The following is a 21,939-nucleotide window of genomic DNA, read 5'->3' as shown; positions in this document are numbered from 1 at the left end:
CAGTGAGCTCCAGGTTCAGTGAGAGAATCTCTCAAAAAATGAGCAGAGTGATGGAGAAAGGGTGCCCATTGTCACCCTCCACATACAAGCACACACATGCACATGGTGCATCTCCATACAATCCATTCACACAGACATATAGACCACGTGCACTTATTCACCACATAGCCACAGGGGGAGGGGGAAGGGAAGAAGGGGAGGGGGAAGGAGAGAAGGGGAGGGGGAAGGAGAGAGAGGGAGAGGGAAGGGAAAGGGGAGGAGGAGAGAGAGAGGGAAGAGGAGCGGGAAGGAGAGAGGGGGAGAGGGAATCCCAAAAGAGGATATGAGTTGTGGTTACTCTTATTTTCTTTGTTGGCCATGTGCCTCAGTTTCCCTCATAGGGAATGCTACTCTCATTTTCCATGACTAATGGAGAAGACACTGAGGCTCACCCAGGCTGGCAGGGCAGTTCACACATTCTGTTCAATGATTTAATGAGCAGATGAGAAGCTAGTGCGTCTGGTACCCAGCACAAGGCCCCAGTACTTACGAGCAGTACCCACAATCCCCGTGCAGAGCGGACTGGCTCCTTACTGTCTCGGGAAGCCCCTCTGCCCTGGATTGTGTCCTGAGCTCTCTGCAAGAAATCCTAGTTGCTTGATCCATCCCCAGGGGAAGATAATGGTCCTGTATAACTAATTCTGCCAACTAAAGGTTAGACTGGGAGGTTTGCAGGCACGTGAGCAAATCTGTAGGTTGTGCAGAAATCTAACAGAATTAAGAGTGAACCAAAATTTATTTTAAAAAAATGAACAAATTGCTGCTTCCCAAGAAGCCAAATCTTATATTGAAAAGTAGTGACCCTCCCACCGATGACAGCCACGATGTGGAGCCCTAGTCTGGGAACGAGCCCCAAATGCCGTTCCAGATGCGATTCCTTGACTTCCTCTGCTGCGAGCACCAACTGTGTTTTCACTCTTGCTTTTAACACTTCGGATGCTCAGGCCACATTCCAAGTGTTGGCAAACTGTCTGCCGCCTGCAGTCTGGTTTTCGCCCACACCCGGCTGCTCAGAGTGTCACTGCGGGGCCACTAATGATGTCCCACTGCCAGGCTCCGATGGCCAATGGCCACTTTCAACTCACATCTCCTACTCTGGCATGGCAACCTCAAATCCTGGAGACCCGGCCACCACATGCTTCTCTGACCTAGGGTCACTCTTTCTCGTCTCTCAGGATTCCGTTTTTGTTTTAAAGTCCTTGAAGCATTCTCGTCCACAAGCATTACTTCGGCGTGCATCTTGTTAGGGTCTCCCCAAAGTCTTCTTTCATCAAGAGCTCTCAGCTGACTGTCTTCTTCCTATCTTTCTTCCCCTGTTTTCTCCCCACCCTTCCTTCTCTTCCTTCTTCTCTAGTCTTACACAGCACAGACTGGCCTCAAACTCAACATGTAGCAGAGTATGATCCAAACACCTGATGCTGCTGTCTTCACCTCCTGATCCATGGATCACAGGTGTGTACCACCACACCCCACTTATGAAATGCCAGGGATCAATCGGGCATTGTGCATGCAAAGCACTGTACCCTGCCACACCTCGGCCCTTCGCTTGACTTCTTACCTGCGTGCAAATGTTGCATGCTTTTGCATTTGAATTGGTTTGGAAAGTCTAGTCTGTTAACATGTAGTATTATCAACATATTTCCCCACAGCTCTTTGCATCCTTCATTCATTCAACAAATATTCACTGGACGATCACTACATGCAGACCTATGACGGAGAAAATGTATTTCTATCTCAGCCCTAAAAAGAAAAGAAAAGCAATGGTCTGAGCTGAAAGATCATGGGGGAACTAACATTTTCTCCCAGAATGCTCCCTGCTTTTAGTTGTTCCTTGAGCATCTGCTCTCTTGGAACAAAATGCAGGCAAACAGAAACCACGTTTTCTACCTACACATCTCGTCGCCGCCTGCTCTCTCTTCTCAGTGAACCCATCTGAGAATGCCTGACTGCTGTGAACGTGGTACCAGACTCTAACCAGCGATGGCTGTCACAGGTTCATACTTCATGGGAAGCACAACATCCCAGTCACACTGAGGAGCCTTGTAGTCCTAGGGGTAGGCATGGTGGTTCTCAACTTAGTCATGTCTGGCTGATTTTCTTCCTACATCCTGACAGGCTCACTATTAGTCCTAAGAGGTCTATTAAAACACACTAGACCTCATTCTGGGCCACCAGTAAGTTCCCCAATGGTATGACACCACACATACTGTGTTTATTATTATCAACATCTTTACTGATACTAAGATAGATATTGATACTAAGATAGATGATACTTTGTAGATATAGAAACTAAGGCCCAGATCTGGTGTGCAATTAGCCTAAGGTCATACAGAGAGAAAGTGGCCTGTCTAGGCTTTGAACCCTGGCAATGCAATTGCAAGGTCCAAATTCCAACTCACTCTTCTCTGTGCTCTCTAAGGAGAGGCTTGGCAAGGACTCTCTGTCCCTGGCAACCACACTGTAATGGACAGACCTGTAAGAACCCACTCATTTGGATGGATAAACAACACTTTCCACAACAAACCCAGGACCACCTCTCCCATATTGCCATATGCCATCTTTGAGTAAACCACATCAGTTGCACACACACACACACACACACACACACACACACACACAAACCCTGGAAACTCCAGAGTCAGTTTTAACACAAAAATGAGGTGAGCAGAATAGACAACACTCCATGTGCTATAAAATCCTACAGCCAAGCTCTGCTCCCTGTAGTGCTATGTATAAACCTGTGTCACCGGGAAGATACGTGCTCACTGGTGGTGGGGTCTAATCCAACATGGCTGTGATGGAGATGGGGACGGAGGTGCAAGATGGTGGCCTGGTGAAAACAGAGGCAGAGACTAGAGTGACACTGTCCTAAACCATGGGATGCCTGGAGCCAGCAGAGACTGGGGCATGAGGAGGATCCTCTCTTGGAGACTTTGTTAGCTCATGCACTCTGACACCTCGGTCTTGGACCACAGCCTTCATCACTGTGAGCATTCATTCCAGCGACTTGCTGGATACGTCGTCACCGTAGCCCCAGCATATAGACAGACACAGTGCACACTCCTCTCCTGCAGGGTACCTTTGCCTGTTTCTTTTGTTCCACCCATAGAAAGTTTGGACATGTGTAGCAAATACATGTATGCATATTTCATACAAGGGTGACATCTTCCATACTGGTTTGCATACTTTGAAACTACCCCAGGGCTCATTACTAATTTTTTAAAATATTTACTTTTTTTTCGTATGTATAACTATTTGCCTGCAGTGTGTATATGCACTATGTACACAAAGTACCCTTGGAGGTCAGAATCGGGTGTCAGAGCCCCTGGAACTGGAGTTACCGATGATTGTGAGCCACCATGAACTGCTAGGAACAGAATGATGGTTCTCTGTAATAGCAATAAATACTCTTAACTGCTGATTTGTCTGTCCAGGCCCAGGGCCATTATTTTTACTGTGATAAAACATATATAATAACATTAATATTTTTTTACTGTTTTTGTAAACTTTAAAAAAGTTTTATTTTTATTTATGTGCATGTAGTTTGTCTGTGTGAATGTATGTAATGCAAGTAAGGTGCTCACAGAAGCCAGAACAGGGTCCTGGCTTCCCTTGCAGTTGGAGTTACAAGGGGTTATAAGCTGCCCATTGTGGGTGCTGGGAACTGAACTCAGGTCCTTTGGAAGAGCAATATGTGCTCTAAACCTAACCATTGAGCAAGTTCTCCAGTCTTCCATTGTTTTGAGATATCATTCTGAGACATTCTCTATACTCACACTGCTGTGTAGCTGTCACTGCTGAGTTAGCATTTTCATCGCAGTGAAGATACACCATGACCCGGGAAACATTGAATTGGAGCTGGCTTACAGGTTCAGAGGTTCGGTCCATTATCGTCATGGTGGGAAACATGGCAGCTTCAAGGCAGACATCGTGCTGGAGGACCTGAGAGTTCTACATCTTGATCTGCAGGCATCCAGGAGGAGACTGTAGACTGTCCACACACACTTGTGTGTGTGTGACTTCAAAGCCCACCTCCACAGTGACACACTTCCTCCAACAAGGCCACACCTCCTAAGTGCCACTCCTCTTCTCCGGCCAAGCATTCAAACACAAGAATCTATGGGAGCAACACCTATTCAAACCACCACAACTACCATCCACCTCCATCTGAAACTGTCCCCATCACATGAAGACTCTCCTGCCCTTCTGCAGTTCCCCAGGGCCATCCTGCAAACTTCTCACTCCTTCGTACCCCACCCCCATCCTTTCTGATTTCCTTGTTGCCCGTTTCCCCTGTTCCGTCCCATTGCCTCTCTCCCTCTCTGGTTCTGTCTGAGTTCTGGTTGTTAGCTTCTCATTTGACTGCAGGGTCAATTACCCCTGTCTGCCTTTGTTTACACTCCATGCAGTCTAAATTATAAATCAGATGTTTCCCTGCTTTACCACTGGTGACAGCTTCCACCGCCTACAGGATAAGTTCATGTTCTTTGACAGGACAATAAAACTCTCTCCGAGGCAGAATTCTCTAAACCCTTTCCTTCCTCTTATTCCCTTCCATGTGTGCTGTGTTCCTATTTATTCTTCAGGATCCAGATCAAATGGTCCCTGCTGGAATGTCACAGCAGTTCCCTAGCCTGGATCCCCACTGAACGGTTGACCCTGCTTTGTGCTACTTATTTCCAGATGTTTCTGTCTATCTCTTGACCAGCTGAGAACCTAGTAGGGCAGTCACAGAGTAGATGCTCTGTAGCCATTTGCCGAGTGCCAGGATGTGTGGCTAGATTGGCATCTGGAGCAGGCTCTATGGTCTGTCCCTGACTGTGGTAACAGAGGACAGTCAAGGCCCAAAGGCATTCCCTTAGGACCAGGAGAAGGGCAGCATTCCGTGTTCCCGGAGGTGCTAAACCGTTGGCATCAGCATGTGGGAGGAAGTGGCTCCAACTGGGTCACTACGGCCACCGGTGTGAAGTCTAATGTCTTCTGCTGGAGGTGAAGAAGGGACTGGCCTGCCAATGCTGCATATTCGTGGCTCCTGGCCATGAATCTACAGGGAGATGAGAAGCTTTCTCCAGGCAGGGACAGGCAAGGGCACTCAAGGGGAGAGAGAGCATACTGTGTTCCAGGCTCCACCAAGCCAACGAAAGCCCAGCTGCACAGGCTCTGTTGGCGACCTAAGAAGAAAGTGGGAGGTCCACGGTTGGGATTGGGGGATCCATAAGGGCAGGCGTGAGGGAGATGGCCTGTGGGTATACAGTTCTATTCCATGCTCCTTCAGCTCTAGCCATGAGCCCCACACCCTGAGCTCAGTCTCTTTAAAACAGAGCTTCCCGAGGCTCTCCAGGCCCCTTATGAACAATGGATCCACATCTCTCTCTCACCTCAATTCATCTCTGTCCATGCCTAGTTCTACTGTCTCGGTAGACTCTACCTGACATCACTGCGCTCAGTCGTTTGTTACTGCTTAGTGGCTGCTTCCGTCTGTTGGTAGCATGATTCTGAGGGTCCTGACTCCTCCAAGCTCATTATAGGATATGGCTACCATCAAGATCCCCGCTCTAGTGAGACCTTCTGCCTGCACGGAGCCAAGGAGATGACCAACCAGGAGCCAAAGACGTCCATTAAGGATCTACATGGTGTACGGATTTTCTGCACAGAACTGTATGGCAAATATTTGCATATCTAATGAGATGCAAGTCAGCTAGAGATATTTAAAGTATAGAAGAGATGATGATCGGGCAGATGAAAAATACTCTGCCATTTTATAGAGGATGTGAGTATCCACCGGGTTTGGTGTCTATGGCGGAACCCTCCCCCCTCCAGACACTGAGAGATGAGTACTCCTGATCCGATCCTTCTGAGACCCACAATTGAGATTCTACGTGTTTGGATATTCCTCTTTTCAGACAGTGTTCTTCAGTGTGGGCTCTACAGGTTTCAGCACACCATACCACACATGAACCTGTATGCCAACTGTGGCTATCGGGCTGCATTTCAGGACCAGTGTTCTTGTGGCACAACCATCACAACCTCTGAAGTCCAATCTGGCCACATCGAGCAAATCTTAACGCATGCCAGCCTTAGAAGATACCCTGGAGGCCCAAGAAGGGTTTAAAAGCTGCAGTCATGAACTCAACCTCAGCAGCCCCTATCGCCTGCCATATTGCCAGCCAATGAAGCAGTTGCCATTCCTATTTTTTTGCAAAGGATGGGGCAAGTGAGTTTCCCTAGGCCACCTGACTGAAGCCTCAGACCTAGATGAGAGCGACCGATGGGATTTGGCACTCAGTGCACTAGAAATGCCACAGAAGAGCACAGGGGAGTCGGTGAGTTATCAGGTCTCCAGTCCCAGTTGGACACTCAGGGCTTTCTCCATCTTGAGCTTTTCCATTGTCGGACAGATGAACTGTTCTTAAGAGGAGCTCCCAGTGCTCCTGGGCCCCAGTCTTGTGCTAGGTGTTGCTTTAGCAGCTAACAGAAGATCTGAGCATACCTGGCTGTCTTCATTTTTGAATTCAGCCCTCACTCCCGAGCCAGAAACCAACCTCATCCTGACAGGAGAACAACAACAGCATTTATCTTTGTGTTTCTGAAAGGCTTCAAAACGAATCATCGAGAAAGCATATAAATGCTGCCAAGATACATTCGTTCCTTCCTCTCCATAGCTTCCCCCACTCCCTCACCCCTCAAAGAACTGGAGGAAACGCAGAGCTTGCCTCTGCAGGCTACGTGATCTGATACTTCATTAGAGAATAAGTGGGTTACCCCTGAGCGCAGAGCCCCATGGAGTGGTATCCCTTTAGAACATCTGATCTCTGCTGTGAGGGAGGCTTCGCTGTAGCTGAGGGAGGCAGAACATCTCTGGCAGCCTTCGACCAAGGTCACTCTGAAGATCAATGGCAAATGAGTGGTAGCCTTGGGATTCCTGGACCGCGCTGATCCTTCCTGACTGGTTTCTGAGCCACCTCCCTCTAGGAGTGGCTGGTTGGTCGGCAATTATGTGTGCTAAAATCACTGCCGTGGCTACAACAGCATCAATGCTGTGCTCTTGCATGGGTTAGAACACATGACCCTCACCCCTTTGGGGCTGTTTTCATTCAAGACAAGGGAGTCCCCCTCTGACTCAGAACCAGGAGCCCCGAGTCCCTCTGACAAATTCTCAGGAGAATGGCAGGCAGAAGAGATAGCTCCCTCACCTCCCAATGAACCAGAAGAAACAAAAAGCCTGGGCATCTGATACTTCATTAAGAAAGAATAAATGGGCGGCGTGAACCCTCCTGTTCACGACAGCTGTGTGACTTCAGGCGTGCTCTAGAAGTCCTCAGAGCCCTAGTCTTCTTTTCTGAAAAATGGGATAATGAATATACTTTTCACGGCTGTTGGGGATGGCTGTGTACACACCTCAAGGACAGTTAGCATAAGATGCACAGTTAAGTCCCTGGTGCCTTTGCTACATGTCAGACTGAAAACAATAACAACAACAACAACAACAACAACAAAAACCAAAACCAACCAACCAACCAAACAACCAAAAACAACTCTCTGATGCTGCTGCCTATAAAAAGGAGTTAATTCCTGCTTTACATCATAATAAATGAGAAAATGAGATGTGATAGGAACTCTTTTTCATATACTACTTTTTCTAGCCTTCCTTCCTTCCTTCCTTCCTTCCTTCCTTCCTTCCTTCCTTCCTTCCTTCTTTCCTTTCTTCCTTCCTTCCTTCCTTCCTTCCTTCCTTCCTTCCTTCCTTCCTTCTTTCCTTTCTTCCTTCCTTTTTTTTTTTTTTTTGTTTTTGAGACAGGGTTTCTCTGTATATCTCTGGCTATCCTGGAACTCACTCTGTAGACCAGGCTGGCCTCTAACTCAGAAATCCCCCTGCCTCTGCCTCCCGAGTGCTGGGATTAAAGGCGCGTACCACCACTGCCCGGCCTAGTTTTTCTTTTGTTGTAAGTTTCTAGTATTTTTTATGTTTTACATTCTGTCTGCCTGTCTATTTACACGTGCCAAAGACTGGCTCCAGGGCCTTGCTTGTTTAGACAAGTGCTCACTGATGACCTACATCCTCAGGGCATTTTACACCTGTTATTTGGGTAAGCCAATGGACTCCTAAGCAGTCATCCCTCAGTACTCATGGGCGATTAGATCCAGGATCCCCATCAACAGCAAAAGACATAGATACAGGCATCTCTTCAATGATACAGAACAATATTAGTATAAATTCTGTAAATCATCTACATATACTGTAAGTTCTTGGTGGATTATTTATAATACCTGATATAATGTAGATGCTATGTAAATAGCAATAATGCTCTATTGTCTAGGGAAGAGTGACAGAAGTGTCTGTACATGTTTGATATGGATTCTAATGTGGCCACAAGACAGACGGATACCAAGATGGACTCATTGTGTGATCATGAGTGTGATCTAATGACACACTTGGTCATTAGACCTTGTCTTGCAGGGAGGACACAGGGAAAGGGGGCTCCCTGGAGGCTCACATCCAGGCGATGAAGTCCTGAGAAGTAGCAAACCCCAGAAAATGGTCATAGCAACCTCTCCTGGGCTGGCTGAGCCCATACCTGGTCCTCTGGACTCATGGTGGTGCATTCCAGGATCTCTCACAGATTCCAAATCACTGAACATTCTAAGTTTTGTATGCAGAACAACATAGTCTTTACACAGAACTTTACACATGCTCACATATTCTTTAGAGGTGTGTGTGTGTGTGTGTGTACTTGCACATGAATTCACATACCTCTGGAGGTCACAAAAAGTGTCAGATCTCCTGGAGCTCAAGTCAGTTGGGAGGGGTTTGGGGAATATAGTTTGGGACTTCTGTGATAGGGTCTCACAATGTAGACCAAGCTGGCCTTGAACTCACAGAGGTCCATCTGTCTGTCTACCAAGTGCTACGATTAAAGTCATGGGCCACCATGCCTAGGCACCCCCACATAACCCTTAAATAATCTCTTGATGAGTTAAAATACCAATACAATGCAAACTCAATACAAATGTTTCTTGTACTGTGCTGCACAGGAAATAAGGGTAGGAAAAAGATGTCGGTTCGTGTTGAGCGCAGGTGTAATTACTTTCCCTCTGAATACCAGAATCCTCAGCCTCACAACTCCTGGGACAGAGTCCTTACTACACATGGTGGCCCTGTGTTTTGAATTCAGCCCCTGATTTTTCACTTAACCTCTGTGTGATACCGGGAATTACCCCAATCTCATGGGGGCTTGATTTTCTTCTCTGTTTTTAAAGACATATGAATGTGTTAAAGGTCACCCAGGACCAGTGTTTGCAGGGTAATGGAGACTTGGGGACACTGGCTAGAGTAACTGTCACTTTGTGAACACTGGGGACACGCTTCACACTCAGGACCTTGTCCTGTATTTACACCAACCTGGGGAGGGGTGTGGCTATAAATGTCTCCACGTCACTCACGGACAAAAGAAGGTTCAGACAGGTTAACTGCAATGTTCCACAGCTAATCAAACCACACAGTAGAGGCACCTGGGCTCAGGCGATGGTACCCTAGGGCCCAAGTGTTTAACCTTTGGGCTATGGGGTCTTCTGAGAGCATGCCAAACAAAGATCACTTTTGCAGTAAGCATCGAGGAAGTTTGTGGCTTTACTGGTCACCCAGCAAGCCAGAGCCTCTTGCAGCAAGGAGAGCCTGGGCCACGGGGCATTGCAGGCTGAGCATGGTGGGCAGGAGTCGTGGGAAGCAGGAGGCAGGAGGGCCTAGTGGGCAAGGCTGGGCTACATTGTGTCGCAGGAGATAATGCTAATCTTACTCAGCTGCTGAAGGGGAGTAGGTTGCAGAAGGGAGTGTCTTGTTGGCTATAACTGGTGCATGGTGTATATTGTATAAATGGCTGCTCCTTAGTCTCTTCCTGGACCTTCTGATTCCCTGTGTGATGTGGTGGCAATGGCACAGGCTTCTGCCTAGACAGAAACCCGAAGGCAGAAACACTCTGTGGCTGGAACTCAGCGCGGGGGCTGGGCTGCTGGGATTCACATCCTGACAATTTCCCATTCAGTTACCTCAGACATGGCTACCACTACCTCAGTTTCCTTATCTGTGAAGTGGGTATAACAGCCACACACCCCACAGGCTTGGGGAGCACTACATAGGTACTAATCCATGTCACTTAAATCAGGGCTCAGCTTATAGTTAGCATTCAATACACACTAGCGATATTGATTCTGATCAGTTTCTTGTGTGTGCTTTGCCTGGGAGTTCAGTTCTGGGTCCTCATGAGCTGAGGTTTATATGACGGATCCTTAATATCCTGTGGTCCCCTCCCCTCATTTCCCATCAAATCCTGTTCGGGCAGAAATCTCTGAAGTTTGGGGGGGGGGAGTACTCTCTAGGGAGGACGGTTTCTCATCAGGTGGTGGGAGGAGACTTGAGGTGATATGGTCACCCAGAGAACAGTTGAGGGAGTCAGGAAAGCGGGTGTCCACCTTATTTGTGTTCTGTCTCATTTGCATTGGGCCCAGGTAAGACCGATCTAAATAAGCCAGTGTATTTGTTTTGTTTTTACATAAAAAGCCAAGGCCCCTGCATGAGAGTCCTGGCCCGCCCCTGAGTAAATCCCACCTTGCTGGAGGGGAGCCCTGGGTACGAGCCTGAAACAGTCAGGGAAACCCACAGCATCCTCAAGCTGGTGGGAAGACAGAGAGGGCGCTCTCCCTGACAGAGATTGTACTCAGCAAAGATTGGTCGGAAAAGTAAGGACGCTAATATTTCAGAGAGGGGAATAGAGGAGAGAGGAGAGAACAGAGGGATGGGAACACAAATGGGAGGTTACCGACAGAGACCAGCCAGAAAGAACAAGAAAGCTCTCATCCTGTAGCCCACAGGGATGCATACTCCCAAGGATCTGCTTACGGTTCAGCCTCCCACCCTCCACCCGGTCTGCCATTTCAACCAGCAGAGCCTCAGCCCCAGCCACAGCAACGGTTGCGGGTGCCAGCAAGGGGTGGGGGAGTGTAGCGAACGTGCACCGGGGTGGGTGGCTGCGTCCTACAAGCAAGGCTTGAGACCTCCCACCCCTACCCATTCTCACGACCCCGCCCCTAGGGTCTCCGCGCCCTTCCCCCCACCACCCCCTCCCTTTTCCCCTCCACCTACTTGAGTTGGCGCGGCTCGCAGTCCACTCCCGGCAGCAGCAGCCGGGCGGCTTGGCGGACATCGTCGCTGTCCATAGAAAAGCTGCGGCGGTGGCCGGCGTGCGCCACGGCCACTCGGATCCACTCCATGAGAGGGGGCAGCACGAGGAAGGGCCTGCGCAGGAGGAGAGAGGCGGGGATGTATTAGGACCGCCAGGGAACCAGGGCTGCTCAGACCCATCCAGACTCTCCCGGGGACCCCCACCTGACCCCCCCATCCCTACTTTCACCTCCACACCCATCCGTTTTCCCTGGAGACCCTGCCTGGAAACTCCTGAGTGCGAGAGCCTTTGGAGACATCCTGACCCCACTGGTGACCCCGGGTCAGGCTCTCTAGAATCTCTTGGCCTCGGTTTCCTCATCTGTGAAAGGGGGCTACTGAAGCCACCGAAGGGCCGCTGTGAGTGCTGTCCCTCTCAGAGATCCTGTGCATGTGGAGATGAGTCATTTCGAGCACTAGCGCAGGGTCCGGAGCCAAAGCAAGCCAATGAACACCTGGCATGACTCCAGATTCCCAGCTCCGTCCAAGGACCATTCTCTAGTTCCCTTCCCATCTCTGCCAGGCTGGCCTCAGCTCTGCATAAGTACCAGGCTACCATAGGCCAAAGCAAGACTGCCGGAGTCCAGAACAGCCAACGAGGGGGGCCGAGGGCATCGGATCCCACGAGAGATGGTTGTGAGCCACCATGCGGTTGCTGGGAATTGAACTCCGGACCTCCGGAGGAGCAGTCAGTGCTTTTCTCTGAGTGTTTTTAACGTGCACCCCAGCTGCCTGGATGGCTTGTTAAAACACAGCTAGAGCTTAGGGGCACCTGCGGCAGTTCTGATGTGCCGGCAGCAGCTTAGGAGAGGAACCTAGAAAACTGAATTTTAAATCAGTCCCTGCTACTCACACTGCTGGCCAAGGGTTATGGTTAAAGACCTGCTTCACCCGAGGAGGAGGAGGGGCGTGGCTTAAGAGGCAGACTCCTTGGCCAGGTCTCCAGAGATGTTCATAGAGTTTAAGGACACAGTCTAAGGGAGGGTGAAGTGACTCAGGAGGTAAGGTCGTTTGCTGGCAAGTCTGATGACTGGGGTTCTGTCCTGACCCACATGGCGGAAGGAGAGAAACAACTCCTGAAAGTTGTTCTCTGGCGTCTACATGATGCACACGGTGGCATCGCGCCCCCAAAATCAATCAATCAATAAATCAATCAATCAATCACAATTAAAAAATCTAAATGGACATGATTTGAATAAGCACTTCCCATGCTTCTAATGTATGTGAACCGTGCAATGGTGCTGTGTGGACCTGTAAGATTTCTTACTACTTGTCAGGGCCTGGATGTCACTGAGGCAAGGCTACCTTGGGGGCAAGATGTAAGGAAGCAGAATCCCTCAGCCATGGTGGTGCAAAATGTGTTTACAAGGCATCAGCTCCCTCTCAAAATACAGATGTCCCAAGCTTCCCACAGGTGCTGGTGCCAGGTTCCAGATTTCCTGGAGTCAAGCTACTTATCTGATGCTAAAACATGCAACAACTCTGCCCTTGACACTCACCTCAATCAACCTCGTCCGTGAGATCGTCTTAAGTATTTAGGAACAAATGGCCGCTAGCTACGAGTATGCCCGCTTTAGCATCAGAAAATCCATGTTTAGTTAAGGAGCCTTCCTAGCCCTGGGTCAGAAGGTTTTCAGAACTAAGAGTCAGACTCAAGTTATTTGATTGCACAGTTTGTGTGCCTCTGTCCCTGTGAACTCTCACCATTCTCATTCTGCTTTCCCAGCATGCACTCTGTTACCCACAATGCACCTGTGCTCAAAGGGCTCTTTGAAGGTGTGTTGCGTTCCTTTTCTGTCCTGCAGCTCACTCCCCTGTGTGTAGGGGCTCCATCTCTTCAGAAGCTCACACCCCACTTAACCTTTGCCAAATTCTACTGTCCCCAAACAGTTCTGATAATTGAGCCACAGGGACCACTCACACGTGGCTCCCACTGTGAAGGCCTTTCTTTTCCCAGTCTGCTGGATGCCTCATTAGCATATCAACTCCATCTGGGCAGAGACCTGGGGTTGTTCAGTTCACTCCTTCAGTCTCTGCCCCAGGGCAGTATCTTGCAGGTTAGAAGGCCTTAATATATCAGTTCATGAGACAGACTAAGACTTACCAATTTCTTACTGTCTGATACTAAGAAAATCAAGTTTCTGGGACTGGTACCTAGAGGTCAGACACTTGGGGAATTTCTGTCTGCATGAGCCTGCTACTTAGGCTGTCTCTCTCATTCTTTCCACCTCTCCGTCACCTAAACTGAATCAGGCACTCAATAAACACACCGACTTGAAATTGAATTGGATTCCACTGTCTCCAGGGGAAGCAGGGTTTATTTCAGTCCCTGTGTCTCAGTCACTGATGGAAACCAATCCCAAGCACCGGGAGAATTCCCCCAGGTTGTTCCTCAGAGGAGAACCTCCTCCTGTCTTTGCTCTGTGGTCTCCAAGCCGAGTCCCTGGTGAGTTGTTTCTGATGCAGCTGTCTTTCCTGCTAGAGGCTAGGCCATCCAGTATGCCTGTTGAATACCGAAGAGAGACCCTGCCATTTTCTAAGTCATTTCTTTACCAAGACAGTTGGTCAGTGCCAGAATAAACAAAACCCTCAAGCCACAGAAGTTCTTCCTCTTCTGGAATTTTCTGTGTTCCTGTTCTCTCAACACCACTCTCTGTCTATCACCCGACTCTGGCAGTTTGTAAGCTCATGAATTCTTTACCAGCAACTCATCAAATAATCTTATCTTGTCTGCTCAAAGGGGACAAAATAACGTTATTTGTCCCCTTTGATAGTGATGGAAAAGAAATTTAGGGCCTTGAATCAAATGGGGTAGAGAATTTTCAGGAAAAATATGGCATCTGTACACGTATGTGAGTGGTATGATATGGTGTGTGTATGTCCATGTGTGTGTGTGTGTTTATGTGGGAACTAAAGAAAACAACTGGTGTTGTTCCCTATGAGCCCTTCTCTTTGCTGTTTGAGGCAGGATCTCTCTTGGAGCTCTCTGATCCAGGATAGTTGGGCTCACAAGGGTTCAGCATCATGCCTGGATCTTCTTACTCTCTGTAAAGATGAATCCTGGGGCATTGAATGCAGGCATTCACACATGTAAAGCAAACGTGTCACTCCAACTATCCATCTAACTCTCCTCTTACATATTTTTAAAGCGGAGCATGATTCATTGACTCCTTGCTTTATTCGGAAGCCGTCACTTAAAAGCTAGAAGAGCCCATGGAGGAATTAGGGACATCTTCAAAGGCTCCCAAGCTTTGTGTCACCTGGGCTGGAGGGGCTTCTGGGCATCTGCATTCTAAGCCACCCCTCCTGGCCGTTCCAGAACTCAGTGAGTTTGCGAACCAAGCATCCTGGGCAAACAGGGGAGAGAGGTTCTCCACTCAAGCAGTGCTGTGTTTTCACTGTAGCTTTAGGTAAAGTATCTGAGGTGGGCCAAGCGCCCCTGAAAGAGAAGAGAGAGCCTAGATGGACTTTTCCAGGATCGAGCCAGCAAGTCAGCCCAGGAATGACATTAGAACTAAGGAGCCAGGAAAGGACATAAGCAGATGTAGCCCCTCCCTGAAACCATGAAGATATCTCGTGACAAGGTGAGGGCCAGGGAAGGAAGGAAAGGGACTATGGTTGGTGATTCTGCAGCACCAAATTCTAGTTCTGGCTCTGTGTGACTCTGACTAATAACTGGGGTGGATTCAGATGAGTCAGTTTAATTTGTGGGCTGTCAGCCATCTCTGTAAATGGCCAGGCAGAAAATATGTTAGACTTCATGGGCCATATGGGACCTGCTGCAGCTAATTATCTCTGCCCCCATATTGAGAAAGCATCTACAAAACTAAATGAATGCAGTTAGCTATTTCAACGAAATTTTATTGATAGTCAATGTCTTAGTTAGGGTTTTATTGCTGTGAACAGATACCGTGACCAAGACAACTCTTATAAGGACAACATTTAATTGGGGCTGGCTTACAGGTTCAGAGGTTCAGTCCATTACCATCAAGGTAGGAGCATGACAGCATCCAGGCAGCCATGGTGCAGGAGGAGCTAAGAGTTCTACATCTTCATCTGAAGGATGCTAGGAGAAAACTGACTTCCAGTCAGCTAGGATGAGGGTCTTAAAGCCCCCTGCCGACAATGACACACCTACTCCAACAAGGCCACACCTTCTAATGGTGCCACACCCTGGGCCAAGCACATAAAACTATCACAGTCAGATATCTGGTCATAGTTAGCTAACATTGGTTTGTTTAGTTCTTTCTGATTTTAAAATTTATTGATTCTATTGGAACAGTCAGTTACCTGAGAACTGAGAAAGAGTCTGATGTATGGTCTAGGAAGACGTGGAGAAGCCCATTAAGGTGTTAGTGACAGAACCAGGATGCTTAGACTAGTGGATGGAATTCTCCCAGAATCCAATCTGGACTTGTGGAACGCAGAGACAAAGGCACACCTGCAGATAGTTATCTGTGCGATAACACTTAAGACCTGACATGTGGACAAACCGTAAATGTATGTCATTTATACACCTAATGATCTATTAGGGAACACCTAAGAAGTTGGCTGAAAAACATTCTCTAAAGACACCCGCTTCTTAATTACTGGAACTTGCTATCACTAAGACAAATGCGTGCTGCACGTGCGGCTGGATTAAGCATCTAAAGAGGAAAAGTGGGTCCCAAACGGTAAAAGGTGGACCCTGTATGCTGCATGCAGGCAGAAGGAGGCCAGGGGAGGAAATCAGAACAGGAAGCAAAGTCAATGGACTCATACAAGGAAAGGGATATGAGCCAAGGTAGCTCCGGAGGCTGGAGAAGCGGGGAGAGGGCTCTCTTTCAGAGCTCCCAGAAGGATACACTTAGTATTATCACAGAGGGTCTGATACGAGATATTTGGACTCCGTGATAGTAAGGTGGTATGTGCGGATGTGTGTGCGCATTGTGTGTGCGCATGACTGGGAGTGCAGATTCATGCGTATGTGGAGGCCTGAGGTTGACTTCAATTGCTCTCCACCTCAGATACTGAGGCAGGGTCTCTCACTGAACCTGGAGCTTTCCAGACTGCTCTAAAAATTTCCTGTCCAGTTTCTGCACACTAGAATTACAGGTGAACCATCATGTCACCTGGATCATTCAGTCATCATCATCATCATTATCATCATCATTATTATTATTATAATTTTTGAAACAGTGTCTTACTTTGTAGCCTAGGGATCTCCTATGTAGCAGAGCAGGCCGGCTTCAAACACACAGAGATCCCACCTGCCTCGGCCTCGTGAGTGCTGGAATTAAAGGTATGCACCCCCAAACCCTGGCTTCCACCAGTTATTTAAATGGGTATTCTGGGGATCTGATCTCTGGGCATCGGCATTGTATGGCAAGTACTTTGTCTGCTTGTTTGCCGCTCTGGAGTTCCTCTGTGGTGTTTGTAGCCTCCATATCTGTAGCAATGGTTTTTAATAGCTGCCTCAGGTAACAAACACAGGGTGTTACAGTCAGGATCAGATGAGCTCATGTGTGCATCAGTAACTGTGGCTATTCTCCTGCGGCAGCATCTCCAGTATCCCTTATCTGTCTCTTTACTGGAGGAAAATGCTTTGCTTACAGAACCGCCCTTGTCTTCTCTTTAGATTGAAGCCAACCTCTGTGGTTTCTACAGCATTCCTTCTTTAAGCCCTGTGGCCCTGACTCTTTGTCCTTGTTATTTGCTGAGACTTTCTCAGGCTAGAGAGGAGTTTCAGTGTTTGACTACGGTTTAGGAAGCTCACAATTCCCGGCAATACAGGGAATGGAGAAAAAGCTGCTCACGGGCCATAAATTGGTTTCTATAGCAATGGCCATGCCATCTTGCTATATCTTCGGGCACCAAGGCCAGAAAGATGGCAGAAACAAGAGGTAGCCCTGCTGGTTACTATGGTGACAGTCCTACTGTGCAAGGTGTGGCTGGCTGCCAATAGGGTGGCTCCTATAGGAGGAGGCAAAGGGAGTGTCTTGGGCCCAGGCCTCTTGAACATAAATGTGACCCCAACGAGGAACCTGCTGAAATGAAGATTCCATCTTCGTGAGTCTAGGTCAGGGTCTGAGGTTCTACATTTCTGATGGGCTCCCAGGGAGATGGTATGCTGGTCTGTGGAGCGCATTTTGAACTGGTAGGGAACAGTATGGTTCAAGTCTGAAGCAGGGAAGGTGAGTTCGGTTATCATGCAGGGAAATAGCACCAAACTTAAGAACTCCGGGGGGTTGGGGGGAGGGAGGAATCTGAGTTCCGGGAGAGCTGGAACAGGAGGAGTTGGGCTGATACTGCGGACTGGTCGAGGTTAAGTTCCACATCCTCCAAGCTTCAAGGAACTGGGGAAAGAAAGCACACCCCTGGCATTTTTTGCTTTTGTATCAAAGGAAGGGTGTGTGTGTGTGTATGTGTGTGTGTGTGTGTGTCTGTCTGTCTGTCTGTCTTATCAGGGTTCTCATTCATTCTTCTAACAACCCTCTGAAATCTATCAGGCTGGAGGTACTTATAATGATCCAAGCACCCTTCCTGTTGTCTGAGGGGGTCTGTTGAGCCACGGAAGTTGGTAGCATTGGCCTGGGAACAGAAATTCTTAATGACACACTCATCATGGTGAGTTTCATGGGCCAACTTGCCTAGGTACTCAGTATTTGACCAAACGTTAGTTATGAAGTGTTCTCTGAAGTCTTTTTGTTGTGTCAATTAATATGGAAGTCTATTGACTCTGAGTGAGTCAATTGCCTTCCCTAACAAGGAAGGGCTCCGCTGGCCTTGAGGCAAAGGGATTCTTACCCTAAGCCACATCAACCCTTTCTAGGTCTTCTCTCTGCTTGTCTGTCCTATATTTAAGTCTTTCTCTGTAAATATGTACATGTGTGTGAGCATATGTGTGTGTGTGTGTGTGTGTGTGTGTGTACATGAGTGGCATATCAGCCAGAGTTTCTAGACAAACAGAACCAAAGGATATGTGCATGGTTGACAGATGGATGTACCATCTCTCTATTGATTTGTCAGCGAATCTATTACTCCATCTGTGTCAGTATACCCACCGATCTGTCTATCCAGGAAGCTGGATACTTACCTGCTTACTTATCTGTTCACCTATTATCTACCTCTATTTATATAGAGCCAATAACACAAGGAGAGGATAAATGGGTAGATGGATGGAAATATCAACAGATCAATGGGTTAAAAATTGGGATAGATGGAAGGATGGATGGGTGGATGGATGGATGGGTGGATGGATGGATGGATGGATGGAGTGGATGGATGGATGGATGGGTGGATGAATGGATGGGTGGATGGATGGATGGGTGGATGGATGGATGGATGGGTGGATGGACGGATGGATGGGTGGATGGATGGATGGGTGGATGGGTAGATGGATGGATGGGTAGATGGATGGGTGGATGGATGGGTAGATGGATGGATGGGTGGATGGATGGATGGATGGATGGGTGGGTGGATGGATGGATGGATGGATGGATGGACTGATTTACCAACTGAGTGACAAATTAATAAGTAGACTTTCTCAGGTCTCCCATAAGAGCACCAAATGCTCTTAGCCATGGACCCATCTCTCCAGCCCCATTCTCTGCCCCTCGGGTGCTTCTGAGGCTCCAGGATTGGAGCAGCCTGGCTTCCTGCACATGATTTCATTTAACCACAGAGATAAGCAGAGGGTAATGATGATTGTGCTCCCTGGTTTGCAAATGGCGGTGCTGGTGTGAGGCCAGTGAGTCTCTGATGGGTGCAGGCCAGCACAGCTGTGATGCAGAACTGGAGTCTGATTGCAAGAAGACCGGGAATCATACATAACCCACAGGCCAGGCATCCCTCTAGTGGTTCTTCAAAGACCAGTGCGACACTGACCAGGACTCTGAGCACTGGGACTCTGGTTGCCTGTCTGGGACACGAGGAGGCTGGGTCACAGCACCAGCAAGTCTCACATCAGGAGAAAAGGGTCACAAACCTTTATATATTATATTATACAGAACCTCGTTTTTTGTATAAAAAATGCTATCGTCACTTTACAATCGTGACCATGACTTAAAGAAACTTGGAAGCTCTGAGCACAGTGTGTTTATTTATCTAGACTCGATCCTCGACTGGGTTACGGGCATTCAGGTCTGACATTACAACCCCTGGACTGAAATGGCCAACTTCTGATTCCCAATGTGAAGCGTTTACTTCATACACACAATAGTATATCTTTCTCTGTGTGTATGCCTGTGCATTTAAATGAGATGGTGAGAATATAATGTATATCCTTCCCTCCGCTTTTTTACTGCCCTGGCAGTCACAAACCTCAAAGCTAAAATATTAGAAGAGATTTTTCTGGTTGATCATTAGTCTTCTAAATGACGTTCTAAATGACATCCCCCTTTCTGTCTCTGTCTCTATCTAGGTATGTTCCCCACCGGTGTGTGTGTGCGTGCGTGTGTGTGTGTGTGTGCGCGCGTGCGCGCGTGCGTGTGTGTGTGTGTGTGTGTGTGTGTGTGTGTGTGTAATAGATCACCTTGGATGCTGTTTCACAGATGTTTTCTACCTTCTTGTTTTGAGACAGGGTCTCTTATGGGCAGTTTGATCTCCTACTAGGCTAGACTGGCTGGCCAGTGAACCCAGGGATCCCGCTATTTCTATCTTCCAGGTGCTAGAATTATGTTTGTGCCTGACTTCTGTATGTGGGTTTTGGGGAGTCCTCACCTTTGGATGGCGAGCATTTACTGACAGCGGCCTCCCCAGCCCAACGTGTGTTTAAATTACTATCTGTTTCATGTTTCCTTTTATAACTAGCTCACACTGTGAGTCTAGCTCCAGAACTTCCTTAGTCACAAAGGATTGATGACTAAACAGATATCATCGGGTTCAGATGGACTGAAGCTGAACTGCTAACTGGGTTGCTGATAAAAACGGAGATATCACCGCATAGAATGAGCCCCCCGCCCCAGAAGAGGCAACCAATGACAGTGAGATAAAACTTCCCATTAAGAGGAAACATTAAACAAGGAGTGCAGAGGAGGGAGGGAAGAGAAGTGGCCAGGAGGCTTCAGAAACCCCAAAAGAGGGAGGGAGGAAGCAGTATTGTGCCTGCGGGGAAACAGCCCTTTGGCCAATCCTGCTCCTCCCCCAGACAAGGGGAACAGTCCTGGGGCCAGTCCTGGGGAACAGAGTGGTTATCTATCAGGGGGTGCCACAGCCAGGGGGGTGTCCATTGAAGCTGAGGGCTGCACACCTCTGGGGTGGAGGGGTGTAGATGGGAAAGCGGGCAGGTAGAACTGTCTGAGCTACTGGAGCTGGCTCTGGATAGCACGTGGGTACAGAGGAGAGGATGCCACACAGATGCCACCTAGCACCCAGCCATTAGGCACCTGAAGGAAGAGGTTCAGAGAAGGAAAAATAAGAGAGCAGGGCTGGAGAGATGGCTCAGTGGGTAAGAGCACTGACTGCTCTTCTAAAGGTTCTGAGTTCAAATCCCAGCAACCACATGGTGGCTTACAACTATTCCTAAAGAGATCTGATGCCCTCTTCTGGTGTCTGAAGACAGCTACAGTGTACTTACATATAATAAATACATCTTTAAAAAAATAAAAGAGCAGGGCATGTGAGTGGTTGTCGCACGGAATACATAATCAACATGGCTGCAGAGGGGGGACTAGGGGAAGAGGAAGGGTTAGGAGAGGAACAAAAACCAAACAGTGGGACGGTAATGAACATGATCAAAACACATCATATGCTTGTATAGAAAGAGTCCATTATCATGTGTGCTAATCAAAACATAAAAGTCCTTTGAATAAAACAGTAGCAATCTCTCAGCCTGTCTAAGGGAACCCACACGATGCACTCTGGGCTCCTCCAGTTAGCAGGTTTTTCCCTCAGGTTCCTGGTACAAACTTCTTACTGTGCATCTAGATTTCTAGCCCCTGGGTCCCACTACATATTCCCTGCTTGTCGCTGGGTTGTGCCAGTTGCTTAAATCTGACCCTACAATCTACTTGCTTGTCCCTAGCTTTCCAGCACGCCCTATTCTCCTCTTGTGTCCTGGCCTACTGACCTACTTCTCCTAGGCATGGGCTTGTGGGGTAATTCCTACTACTTTCCTGCTCCCTCTCTATACACCGGAGCTGGGTCTGCACATGGGGACAAACAGAAATCACTCTCCCTTTTTGGAACAGTGAGGCTTCAAGTCAAGGCCTAACATTATTACAAGCCTGGATGAAGGCCCCACTAACCGGAGCTCTAGAAAGGGCTTCTCTAGGATGACGTTACCACGCTTATCTATCATTGGCTACACTTCATTCCTTTCTTCAATGCTCAGGAAAAGGATTTTTTTTTTTAACAGACATAGGTGTTTATATAAATGCTCAGTGAAATAATTGTTAGCAGTCCCCAAGTGTGTAGGCTGCAGAGCCAGATAGCTCCAGAGTTTCATTCTGGTGCTGCAAAGCAACTGGCCCAAGAGTCAAGTCACATGGACGAGAACCTCTGAGTTCTTGCAAATGCATGAAATGAGCACTTAGGTGTCCTTAGTCTGGCCTGGCACAGGGAAGGTTTCAGTGAGGTTTGGCTGCTTTGGGCCGTGCAGAGCTATGTCTAATACCCTGACTGAGCCAGGAGGAATAGAAGATCCTGTTCTATGTTCCCCAGAGCAAAAGGAGTCTCAGCTCTTAAATCTGAGGGATAGAGCTGGG

The 21,939-nt window shown here is 48.2% G+C and overlaps 1 protein-coding gene across 2 annotated transcripts in view; it reads right to left on the bottom strand.

The window, feature by feature from the left end:
- The window catches only part of Abtb3 (ankyrin repeat and BTB domain containing 3), a 269,082-nt gene that overhangs the window by 49,844 nt on the left and 197,299 nt on the right, over positions 1–21,939 (bottom strand). For both annotated transcript variants that reach the window (XM_052165691.1, XM_052165693.1), the window contains exon 4: positions 11,177–11,329. In XM_052165691.1, coding sequence (XP_052021651.1) covers positions 11,177–11,329 — 153 coding nt within the window. The remainder of the gene's footprint in view (positions 1–11,176; positions 11,330–21,939) is intronic.

The sequence above is a fragment of the Apodemus sylvaticus genome, chromosome 20, assembly GCF_947179515.1.
Source record: "Apodemus sylvaticus chromosome 20, mApoSyl1.1, whole genome shotgun sequence".
Classification (NCBI taxonomy): Eukaryota; Metazoa; Chordata; class Mammalia; order Rodentia; family Muridae; genus Apodemus; species Apodemus sylvaticus.
The sequence above is the reverse complement of the archived record's forward strand: the minus strand, read 5'-3'. Positions and strand labels throughout refer to the sequence as shown.